The sequence below is a fragment of the Lytechinus variegatus genome, chromosome 2 (assembly GCF_018143015.1).
Source record: "Lytechinus variegatus isolate NC3 chromosome 2, Lvar_3.0, whole genome shotgun sequence".
Lineage (NCBI taxonomy): Eukaryota > Metazoa > Echinodermata > Echinoidea > Temnopleuroida > Toxopneustidae > Lytechinus > Lytechinus variegatus.
Window position 1 is genome coordinate 71,061,744 of NC_054741.1, and position 13,111 is coordinate 71,074,854.

Below are 13,111 nucleotides of genomic sequence, written 5' to 3' on the forward strand. Positions count from 1 at the left end.
ACGTAAACACAAACCCGAAGTTTTCCGAGTTTAGCTTCGGACCGTCCTTCGGATCACATCGGCTAAATATCGATCAAAATCGCGGCGTCGTTAACGTATTTACTGCAGAGAGCCAATTCACCAGGCGTGAGGACAAGGGTAATTCAATTCTCAATTTGTCGATTTTTGTGTGCACTGTTTATAATATCGTTGATTTCGCATACTTATTTGCGAATAAAGTTGTACTTATTATTACTGACATGGATGGTGTTTGGATGGTGATGACGGTACATGTAATTTACATGTATTTAGTGTGTTCGATAATGTTGCAACCCGATTTAAAAAATGCCCTGATAATGAGCAGCACGCACAGCATCGTACCGCGTGCCTTAATTGTTTGTGTGTGGATGGAGATTGGGGCTGGAGATACTGAGTGAGAGCGAGATTTTTGTTTCGAAGTAATCTTTGTCATTCATTCAAATAAAATTCATACATACATAATCAAGAAAATATAAAGCAAAATTATAATTGCAGCTGTGATTTATACACAAATCAAATTACACTGCAAATATAATTAATAAGCCATGATGGCAGCAGAACGGGCTGTTAAACATGTTAAAGTAAACTACTTACGAACAACTGGCAGGTGATCCTTATTATGGCTTTTTTATGGCAAGTTCCCCCAAGTCTGCGCAGTCCCTCTTGTCTTCGCACATGCATATCTGCGCAATTCTAGTAAAAGAATATACGCAACAAACAAAATTTTTTCAATCTGAAAATAACTCCCCGAGGTTTTAAGAAAAAAATCGTATATTTCTTCAAATTACAATTAGAATTTTAGATATTTGGTACACTTATGATAATATAAGGAACATGATTAAAGATTTTGTGAAATAAAAAGAAGTTCATGTTAAATCTTAACTCATAATCGTTAGGAGTGCAGACTTAATTGGGTACCACCATCATACACACTTAACCATCGCAAAGGAATATATCATAAGAAAGTATCACCAGTCGTTCTTAAAGTCGCTCTTATCTTACGAACAGCTTCATGAAACGCCCACCAGAGATAATCCAAAATCATGCAAAAATAACATACAACTTACATGCAGCTAAAGCAAATAAAGAAAGACATAATGTAGCACTCTGCAAACTGAAAGAATGATGTATATTGAGCATATGAGATAACGATGGATCATGTAACAAGTTTGGAACTAAAATTAAAAATGTTAGAATTGAGATTGTCCCAGAAATCAATCAGTCAATAGATTTTGAATCACATGCAGTATCATTATGCTTTTCATAACTTCCCACAGGCATAAGCATAATTCAGAGTTAGACCCTTGGCCTAACTTTTTTAAGTAATATTGAGATTATATTAGCAAACATGTATCTAATGTTAAAGCCTGTGTATAGCTTTGGTAAAGGGTCAATAATGTGATTGATAATCGAATATCATCTAATATGGCAGTCTTACTGAAGCGTAGAGACTGTTAGATATCTTTCCAACTGCACTTCTCTGAGAAAATTTAAAATATTCAAATCTTGGATATATAGCGCCCTCTCTCGGCGATGCTTGTTTTAAATTAAAAAAATGGGCATTCAAGCACTTATAAATTTAGTGATTAGATATCCAAAAGTTACAGACAAAGAACATATCTTGAAAGTTTCAGCCCATTCCATGATTTGGAATAGGATTTAATTGAAAGACAAAAACACACAGATATTTTAATTTGATCGGGTGACCCGATCAAGTTAAATTTCAATGTAAAATCGCAAAATTTATCCTGTAAAACACATTTTCATTTCATATCCTCCACAACATAACTGTTATAGGGCATATCCATTCATATTAGCTAGCAATGAATTGGAATAGTGATAGGTGCATTTTGGTGGATTTACCAAAACTATACACAAGCTTTAAGACGGATGACAGCGATTGGGCTCGTACCGGTGGAGCAAAAAAAAAACGCCACTTAACTAGATCTACAGCATCTATGGAGAAAGGGTGCGTTTTTGCACCCTCGATTAGATCTAGATCTACCCCTTTTAATTTTGCTTTTTTATGGGGGAAAAGGAAATAAAACAAATTTTTATCAAATACAATACATGTATAATCAGCTTACCAGTTTTCTGAAAAATATATTGGAAAATTATGAATTTTCATGACAAACAGATCGGGATCAGCCAGGGCAAGTTCTTCTTCGATCGCAAATAGCTAGAGCTGAGCGTATGGATGGCCAGCGGATTGGCTGTGCCTGTGCGCTTTCTGTAATTATACAAGGCCAGTCAGTAATATGTACAATCACTGACTGGTGGATCCAGGGGGGGGGCACAATTTGTAACTTAAAAATGCCTTTAAAACACAAGTGTGGCCCCCTTTTGAAAGTGAAGACTTTTTTTGGCTTGTCATATTTTTCCTTGGAAAAATGTGCCCCCCCCCCTTGGAAAATCCTTGAGCTGCCCCTGTGTACAATCACTCATGTGTAGAAACCTTGAACCTGAACGTAGTTTGCGCACACTTTAAAAACTTATGATGAAGTTGATATTCAATCATAACTTTTTCACAGCTCAAATAAAATTAACTAAAATAAAATCATGAATCAGGCATGAAATAAAAATCGTTTCAATGAATTTCAAAGTAGGTCAAGGCCAAGGGTTTCAGTAGTATCACTATCTCAAAATTCTATGGTGATTTACAACAAAAACTCCCATGTTTGTTACTTTACTCGTTGAAAACCAAATTTTAGTCCCTTTCTTCTCTTTGTCACTCTCTGCTTTTGGAGATCTATTAGGAATTAGGTTAGAATATCACAATCATGGCATCTTCATCGGTTGTAAGGGGACCTGCTGGTAACAATGACTGCAGGATATACGTGGGAAACCTTCCACCTGATATCCGGGAAAAAGACATCGAAGACATGTTCTACAAGTTTGGCTCCATCGCAGACATCGACTTGAAGAATAAGAGGCCACCATCATTCTCAGGCTCTGGTTCAGAAAGGGAACGATTCGGAACACCATTTGCCTTTGTAGAGTTCCATGACAGAAGGTTTGTATTTCTGTAACAAGTTTTCATAAGTCAGAGTGATTAGGTTCTTTTAAACAACTGTTAAGCAGTATATAAACGGGTGGTTAGGGTTGACCAGTTTGTGTTCATTATTTCATTAACTCATTGTTAGATTATCAATGGGCATAATATGCAATTCTGAATTGAAAGTATGACATTGTTATTTGCTTCTCCAAAATAAGGCATTGAAAGTCCAGTGTCACTTTGGTCACTACACTATATTTGGGGAGTGACATCAACTGAAATTGATCCTGGTCTTTCTGATTCAAGAAAGAAGGCAACATTCCTATATGTAATTTTCTTTGTACATGTAGGTTCCAACTAGATCACTTTCAAAATATTAATTAATAGATGACCACTTCAGGGATGTGAAGATACAGAAGTATGAAATATGAAATTTCACCAACTTATGACTATTTTTGAGGAAGGTTATTTTTCCTTCAACCAGTTGTTAAAATAGTAAAATGTTTGAAAATGTGCAGATGACCCCCACAAAAAAAAAAAATCTCTGCCCTAGTTATGAAATAGGAATGAGCATATTGATTGCAAAGCCCATACATGTATTTAATCATTGTTATTTGTGTCATTTGACAGTTATGTATTAGGTTGAATTGAATTGTGATCTGAGTGAGAAAGGTATACATCTTTGTTGCAATGAATATAGTTTTTATTGAGAACAGAAAACATTTAATTTGCATTCCATCTTTTTCAGGGTGTATCCATCTGATGTAACAGTGAAATTTCACATGGTTATTGCAATATCAAGTCAGGTAAATTGTAAGTTATTCTAAATAGGTTGGGCTGCATGTGATGGCACACCCTGCATTTGCATATAAGTTGTTTATTATTAGAGTCTGTGTACCCAATAATATTGGCATTTTTATATACAAAAGAGATGCAGATGAAGCAGTGACAGCACGAGATGGCTACAACTATGATGGATACAGGATACGTGTTGAGTTTCCAAGGGGTACCAAAGGCTTCAAGGGCAGTCGTCCAAGGGGACCACCACCAAGGAGATCATCATATCGCTGCATGGTGCAAGGTAGGTTTGATGAATTGGAGATGTTTCATATTGTGCTAACAATTTAATCAGTAGCAGGGTAAGAAATAAAAAATTTTAGGGGCTATTTCTTTCCTGTCTGTGATAATTGAGACAATGGTCTATGGAAAAAGTGTGTTCATTGAAAATATATTGTTTTCCACAGGTTTGGTCCCACCATCAAAATAAGAAAAATTCACCCTAACTGCACTCCAAGAAAATTAGTTAGGAGTTAACTACGGTCAAACCTGTCTTAGCAGCTTCCTGTCTATAGTGGCCGCATAAAATTTCCCCACAGGAAATTCATGTGTTGTAGACCCTGTCTATAGTGGCCACCTTTCTAATGCAGCAGGTGGCCACTCATTTTGCTTCCCTCTATCAGAATCCCACCCCTACAGAGGCCACTAAAAATCAGCTTCACCAAAACTTTTGGCTCTGACAGTAGTTGAATACATTGTAGCTAGTCATTGCATAGTATCTACAATACATGGTAAATCCAAGATGGCCGCTAACCTGTCTTTAGTGGCCACTTTTGTTTCCGTTTGATGGCAACTGTACACCGGTTTGACTGTACTAGCAAAGTAGGCTTTGTGGCATGCATTAGCTATTGGGAGTTACAACAGCTTCAGAGGCTCAAGCCGCCTGTTCCTGGCTGGGTCATGTGTTTTGATTGTGATGTTAAAGGGCCCAGGAACTGACAAATCATGGGAAAATTGAAACAATACGAAATTTGCAAAAGGCCAATTGACTTGCATGATATAATCCGTCCGTCATGAGCGCCCGTCGGACTAATGGGATAAAAGTTCGGACAGCACGAATTTAACCGAACTCGTGATGGTTATTTACTTCGGATCATCGCAGTTCCAGTTTCTAACAATCCCAATTCCTAGACTCATAGCAGGTCTCTTGATTGCTAACCCAAAATAAATTACCACTGTGAAGGTACATGTTTCAAAGTGAAAACACGCAGTTTACTTCTGGTTGGTTAGTCTACTAACTATTGCTCTCCTATAGACCTCCCAGACATGCCGGCGTGACACCCCCAGGCTTGCAGCCAAGTGAAAGACTTGAATCCCTTCTCTGTTCCAAGATAAGCCTTGATTTCCCCAATGATTTGTCAATAAAAGGTCGCTTTAAAAACACGACTATTGATCTGTATATATATATATATATGTTGATGTATTTCTGTAAAACCCAATTACACACAGCTTGGATTCTCTGTTTCTGACCATTGTTGTTTTGTGTTGCAGGTCTGCCTTCAACAGGTAGTTGGCAAGATCTCAAGGATCACATGCGGGAGGCAGGCGACGTATGCTATGCTGATGTGTACAGAGATGGAACAGGTGTTGTGGAGTTTCTCAGACCAGAGGATATGAAGTATGCTGTCAAACAGCTAGATGATACCAAGTTCAGATCACATGAGGTGAGGGTTGTTGTTCAGTTGTATGTCTTTGAAATACCATATGCAAATATATAATGAATTGAAGCAAAGATTGTTTTACACGTAGTTTATGATATTTAACATAACTACATTTAAGAATGATAGTGTTACTACATGTATCTAATTTGTGAAATGTGCGACAATTACATGAACTATGTGGACCCGCGGCTAGACTCATTTATTTCTATATTCTAGTTCTTTTGAAATTTTAATGCTGTATTTTGATGACTGAGCAGTTAAGAAGTTAATGTCATAGGGTCATATGTAAAAGTGTTGATTACTTTATTGAATTCCCATGTGGAAATTGTAGATTTGCCCATCAAAAACAATATTGTGTTTTTGCTGATTGCGCAATGTTAACGCTTTGATCTGTAATCTTTAGAAGCACCATTATTGTCCTGATTGTGTGCAAAAGGAAAGTATCTTTGATGAAAGTGTGTTGCACTGTGTACTAACTTGGATAAAGATTTTTGCCCCTATAGGCAATTTTATTTACAATGAACTACATTGTATAATAGATAAAAGATTGTTGAACCATGGGATATCGTACCAATAAGTGTACTGAAATAAGGGTAAACATGTGCACATTTTCAATCAATAATTTGAGTTTTCAGGTTCTTTCCATGATCACTAGACCACTGAGCTCTGATTACCTGCCATTGAAGACCAGTGTTTGTTATACCTTAGTTGTTATTGTCCACAGGTTTCATCGTAATTTATTTCTATTCATAAATTCTGAGAGTAATACCTTGGTCACATTTGTTCTACGGCGGCGGTACGGCGAGTCGATTTTTTGTACCAGCTACATATAGGTGGTTGGAATAGAAATGAATAAAACGACTGTTTTCGACTTGCCGTACGGCCGCCATAGAACAAATGTGACCAAGGTATAAGTGGAGTTAATATTTTAATTGATTGTTATTCTTCAATTTGCAGGGAGATGTCTCTTACATCCGGGTTAAGGTTGATCCTACCAGTGGAGGTGGGCGCTCAAGAAGTCGTTCTCCTCTGAGCCCGTACCGTGGTGGTCGTGGAGGCGGTAGCTACCGCTCCCGCAGTCGTTCCCGCAGTCCACAATGGGGCCATGGCAGAAAACACCGCCACCACCGATCTCGTACCAGGTCCTTTTCTCGTTCCAGATCCCCCAGCTCCAGGTCTCGCTCAAGATCGCGATCCAGATCCCGCTCATAGTTCCATGGTCAACCTACGTTCCTTCTGTCGACCTCTGCCTACTGTGTTTTGACAAGGCATTGCTGCTTGGGAGGTTGCATTGCTTTCATGAAGCCATAAAACCTGTGTATGTTTCAAAGACTGTAAATAACTTTTTTGTAGTTCTAGAAATCTGTATTTTTCATTCTGGATACAATTTATGATTTGGGTTACCCTGGGTTTTATCTTATGACACGGTTTTATTGGAAAGGATGTGAATAGTTAATGGTCTTTTCATAAGGATATCATTCATGCATGTCCATTAATACCACCCACCCTTAAAATCAATTATTCAATTTAATACTCAGTAATTCTTTATTGCCAATAGGTACTATTAAAGCTGGTGATTTGAAAATGTGTCCCTAGGGAAATGCTTATTAATCTCTTTTTTGGATGACCTGGTGCCCATTTCCTGGAGAGTTAACAACTATTGTTACTTCGTTGTTATGACAACTGCCATGGCAATCCTTGGTTTTGATTGGCTATAGATCCATGTGTCCATGGTAGTTGCCATAATGGCAAAGTTACAATAGCTATAATACCTAGTGAAACAGGCCCCTGGAAGGGACTTAAAATGATTGCATTTTTTCCAACTATACATAATATGCAATAAAGTTCAATATTTTGTACTTCAGGGTACATTTCACAGTGGGTCTTGTTGATAAATGTACACTTTATTCTTATAGGCAGTGATTTAGAAGCAGCATCCGGTATGATTTTAGTTGTGTTATCGCTGTATATAGTGGATCAAATGTGAAAATTCATTGCATTGTGTACATAGGTATCCACCACGAAATATTGATGTCAGACTAAAATGGATATGTCTTACATACATGTATGTTAATAGCACTTAACTTAATTACACTACTGATCCATCTGACCCCTTACCATTACAGCTTGTACAAGCATTCTCTCTTCTCTATCATTTTCCTGTTATGTTCTCTCAATGCTCTTCTCCTCTTTATACCCCCCCCCCATCGATTCTGGTCCGGCAATTACCCTATTGCTTTCACCACCACCTACCTTTTCAATCTTATTATTCACCCCAATTTCATCCCCCCCCCTTCCTCCCTCCACACCTCTTCATCTGCTCTATCTTTTGTAATTCACATATTTTTGATATGCTAGCTTATATATTGTTATAAATATCATAATCATTGACAATCTTATCTAACAAATGACTTCGTAGACAGTATCCAACCATATGTAGTTTAAGTTTGCTCCAAATTTGCATGCTTTTTCAACTTTTAATTCAATGCAATGTTTTTAATCTATTAGAGCGAAGTCGAGTCATGTCATATATTGGTTCTACATGTATGAGAATATCAGAATTTGAATGCATATAATCCAAATTACCATCCATTAGCAGTCAAATAACTATTGCTATCAATTGGTATATGTGTGTTAACATTGATTCTTGTGACTTTTTGTGTTGACCTCCCAGATTGGCCCCTCCTGGAGGCATTCAGGAAGGAAGATCATAAAATCAGGAATTAATGAGGAGTTGGATTTGTGAGGATCCAAAAAAAAAAGAGAAAAAGGCACAGATCCATGCAATGAATTCATTATCCGGGAATAGTTTTCACGATCGCAATCTGGGAGTTGGACATTCCTTGCTCCATGGATCAGAAATGTCATGGATTCAGGGAATGCATTCACAATCCGGACTAGTTTTCAGGAGCAAAAATTAGGATCAGAGGAAATTAGGCTTTGGGGATCCAAATATGATCAGGATCTGGAGAAATCAGGATCAAAGCAAGGAATCATTCCAGGATCAAATTTTTTAAAGGTATTCAGGGATCAATGGAAGGATCAGATCAGATCGCACACCAAGGGGTCCTGAGATCCGGAGGTTTTTGAGGGATCAGGTCAGGTGTGGATCGGATCAGAATGAAAGCACAGGTAGAAGTCCGATGAGCATGGTCTTGGTCTGATGGATCATGGATCATTCTTAATGAGAAAAAAATAAAGATTATGGGAAAGGAATCCAAATTTTGATGGATCAGATTGAGTCCTGGGAGCCTTTGATCTCAGAAGAGAGTCATTTACCTATTTGGGGATCAAATCAGAGTTTGGATCATTTCATAAGGAAAGGATCATTTGACGGTATGATTTCACTTTTGTTCAAATTAATATCTGTATTCTACACTTTCATGTATATATTTATATTTTCATATGCACACTTGTCTGCATTTTGGTTTTGATGTTTTGTGGCAGTGTTGTGTTGTCCTTTAGATATTCACAATTTTTTTAAAAGCAGAATTGAAATAAAGAATCCCCTCCACTCCAGATGTAATTGTATGGATTTATTTTCTTTGTGTGATAACAATTATTTCTAGGTACCGGGACAACTTAGTGAGTATCCTCCATAAATTCTGTTATTCCATAGGGCCACTCAGATTTTTGGATTGCATACATGTACAGATTACATTCTTTTATATCTAGGTGATCTATGACAGATTTAACACAAAAGTTTTTACTATGTTAGTCTTCCTGGCAGTGTCATCAACTAATCTTATCTTGATTAAGGTGGATCAGTCTTGACAACTTTTGTTTAAAGTAATGTGTACAACTGCAGAAGATCAATAGATGGTATCAATTACAATTCAGGGTTGTAATGTACATGTAAGCAGATGTGTTCCTTTGGGGTTTATAATGTCAATCTCAAAATCCTGCATGATGCATTGTATTCTTTTTGTTTTTGTCAGAGAAAAGTTGACCACTCATCTCTTTTTTTTAATGGGGGGGGGGGACCTGTAAAATAAAGCATGGTTGTGATGATATGATTGCTTAGCTGCATACTCTGGTGACAAGTGGGTTTTCAGTGGAGAGCTTTTAATTGATCCAGGTAATACACATGTATCAATGCACTTTTGACAGATTGTATTATGGTAGCACCACAAGACAGAGCAAGCAGGACTGACCAAGTCAGTGTCCAGTTTGTACACTTTAGGGGACCAGTGGCGGATTAAGGGGGGGGGGGGGGTCAGGAGGAGAAAATTTGGTTTAAAAAATTCCAGTTTTAAATACTGAACAATCAAAGAGCCAATACATGTAAATATTCACCCAAGTTGAATCAATATTTTGACCAGATTTGGCAAAAAAATATGCATTATCTACCTCTTGTAAGGTCAAACAGATTTCCGTTGTCCCAGAAGATTTGACTAGGACAAATGGGAACAGTTATTCCTGCATTCACCGGTGAAGGGGAATCCATGCTGGATGGGTTGATCATTCCTGCTTATCTTGTGTGCCATATTCATACTTTACACACCAAAAAGTTTCTGGCATGAATATAATGTGCATACCCGAGCCTTTCAACTAATTTGATAACACAAACCCTAAAAGCTGATTCCACCATTGCCAGAGTATATTCAGCTATCATTGTTGAGGAGCGTTTGATGTGTGGCCTTGAAGGACCTAATGAATTCTCTTTTTTATTTGTCTTTTTAAGGTGTTGGAACATTGGAATGACTAGATTCAGAAGACGGAGATTAGGAACACAATTGAAATGGACAAAAAGGAGGATCATGTTAAAAAAAAAAGAAGGGGGTACACTTGTTGCTGAAAGCCAATTTTAAACAAAAATGATTCTGTTTGATGCTATGATGGCTTGGGAAATGGATGTAATGTTCTATTCCCATGAATTCCACCCCCCCCCCCCCATTTCTGATGGGTACACATTACACAATAAAAGTTTCTCACTTAAAATAGGGGTGGGGAGAATGATTACACAATTTCTTAAACAAGCAAAATAGAAAAGCGATTGTCCCTAAGAAAAAGGGGTCCATGTGCCAGAAATTCCTCCACCGAATTCACCATTGCATACTGGAAAAAAATGCATTCTAATGAAATTAACACACCGGCTGATGTGAGTGGAGCTGGGAAGAATGGTTGAATTACTGATCAATCTTCATTTGGTCTCAATTTAAAAAGTTCATAGCATTCTTGCTGGGTTTTTCCATGTCATTTTCAGTTTTTATCTGGGTGGGTTTTTTTTTCCTTTTTTTTTTGGAGGGGTGGGGTATTTTTTATACAGTGTTTTTATTCTCTGTTTAACCTCTAGATGAAATGATTTATTTCTTATTGCAGGTTCATTTTGATCCTATCTTTACCTTGTTCCTATCCAATGCCTGGTTTCTTCAGTGAACCACCCTCTTTCAAAAGTTGGGTTTCTTTCCCTTTTCTCTTTTTAATCTTGCTCTATTTACTCCTACCCGGGCTCCTACCCATCATCTTCTTGAGATCTCTTCTACCATTTTCTCTTTTCACCCATTCCTGTTTCTTGTTTTTACTTTCTCACGTTTTATCCCCCCCCCCTCTGCTTTTCAACTCTTTATTTGAGTAACACAATTAAATAAACAATGATTCTTGATAAACATTTGCCAACATTAGTTATCTGTTCAAGACTTGAGCGTTTTGATTTTTGGTTTGATTTGATGGTTCAATCTCGTGATAAAATTACAGTCCATTCATTGGGTGATTTCAAGTCCGATGTTGGCCTTGGTGTTGGTGTTGAAATTGGGATTGCTTCCTCTAGCTCCAAAACGTATTCAGAGTTTGTAAAACTGATCCAGATCACATTATTGACATTTCAACAACGAGTGAGTGATTTTTTGGGACATCAGCATTTTATGTTTGGTGTTTAATTGTAAAAATTGACCTACCACCAACACCAAAAGGTCAACTCTTCAATTTGAAATCACCCATTCAATACCACTGCTTCAGACATGAAGGAAAATAATTGATCGCATTAATGCTTGCTGGTCCATGTTCCATGAAACTTACATTTGGTGTTTGGCAATCTTTGATTTTGATTTGTTGCTGAACAATTTTACCATGTCAGTAGTAATAACATAAGAAAACGGACAGTGGAGATGTGACATAATCAGCCTACCTAATGAATATTCATGACGACCATTTTCACAAAATATTGCTGAACTTTAAACTTCATTAACTTTTATTTGTTATCCGATTTGATGAAATTTTCGGCATTTTGCTCAGTGAATTCTATTCTATGTATTAAGATTTAAATACTTTTAGCCCGTACCATCCCTTTGATACCACTTTGTGAAAGATTCCCAAATGTTCATATACATAATACATAAAAAAAATGTCCAGAGATTTTTCTGACTGCAATTCATCGATCCAGCTTTTGGACCAAGCAAGAAATCTCTTTAAAAAAATCTCTATGCTATACTTAAAACCGATGAATCAGAAACTTTACACGATTTTTTTTCTCTATTTGTTCAAATCAACCTGTCATGCGAGATCAGGCAAATAATTATTTTCTGAAAAGGCTTGTGGTAGTCGATCGTGGTGATATGATGATCATGGTTATGGAGGGTAATGATAATTGTGATGATGATTGATGGCGGTGGTGTTGGTGCTGATGATGATGGTGATGGTGGGTGATGATGATGATGACGATGGGGTTGTGGTGTAGTCCAGATTGGACCTTGGTGAATAGAATCAACCTTTTTTTTCTAATTCAGCGCCACTCCTCTCATGAGGAGAGTACATCCCGGGGGTAGATTGAGGGGATTGGCGCTGGATGAGAGATTGGGAGTTCTATACATCAGGACAAGTGGTGGTGATGATTGTGGTGGAGGTGATGATTGGTGGTGATGGTGATGGTGGTGGTGGTTGTCGTAGGCGGCGGAAGTGGGGGGGGGGGCGATCCCCCCTAAATTTTTACCTGATGACTTTTTTTTTTTTTGCTTGTCAAAAAATTGTGGCGGTCCCCCCTAAAATTTTTGGCTTCCGCCGCCAATGGTGGTTGTGATGGTGATGATGTTTAATGATGATGATACCTGTCTTGATAACGGGTGGATCATCGATTTCATAATTTGGGTGTGGCACGGAAAATTAATTTTGCGCCTCTCAATCTAGTTCTCAACAGTTTTTTTTTTACAACCCTAGCCCCATAAAATGACTAACCATTAAAGGCACAATAAGCTAGTGGACATTACTTATTCGTTTTAGCGAGATACACATCTTGCGTATTCATAATTTTCACAAGTCAAACATTTTCAGCTCGCATCATAGATAGCCATCCAATTCATGATAGTGCTTAGAACATCCAGTTATCACCTCAGGATATTAAAAAAAATCCATTCGTGCCTCGCGCTCACATTATATTTATTTGGTGAGATATCATCTTTATGAATATGCAAACAGCTAGTCATTAACATGTCCCTTTTCAATATAAGTCAGTAGTGCCTAATGCCCCCTCCCCAATGTTATTTTTTCCTCCTTGGTTAAAAATCCTGGTGCCGCCCCTGGACACGTTCCGCATATCATTGGCCCCAAAAAGTTCTACAACTGAGAAAAAAGGAAAGGAAGATGTAATTAGATATGATTTTATTTT

At 37.6% G+C, this 13,111-nt stretch overlaps 1 protein-coding gene across 3 annotated transcripts; it reads left to right on the forward strand.

The window, feature by feature from the left end:
* The first annotated feature begins 29 nt into the window (after window positions 1–29).
* On the forward strand, window positions 30–9,030 carry LOC121408889 (serine/arginine-rich splicing factor 1-like). Of its 3 annotated transcripts, none has more exons than XR_005969096.1 (6): window positions 30–138; window positions 2,766–3,031; window positions 3,943–4,094; window positions 5,342–5,514; window positions 6,469–6,829; window positions 8,186–9,030. XR_005969096.1 is itself a non-coding variant. In XM_041600580.1 (6 exons), exons 3-6 carry the CDS (start codon window positions 2,799–2,801, stop codon window positions 6,721–6,723), a joined length of 813 nt encoding a protein of 270 aa, XP_041456514.1. In that variant the 5' UTR covers window positions 101–138; window positions 1,385–1,387; window positions 2,766–2,798; the 3' UTR covers window positions 6,724–9,030. The 3 variants fall into 3 exon arrangements, 2 of the variants coding, with proteins under 2 accessions (XP_041456513.1, XP_041456514.1); XM_041600580.1 differs by adding an exon at window positions 1,385–1,387 and having other exon boundaries at window positions 101–138; window positions 6,469–9,030; XM_041600579.1 differs by having other exon boundaries at window positions 6,469–9,030.
* Window positions 9,031–13,111: the final 4,081 nt, after the last annotated feature.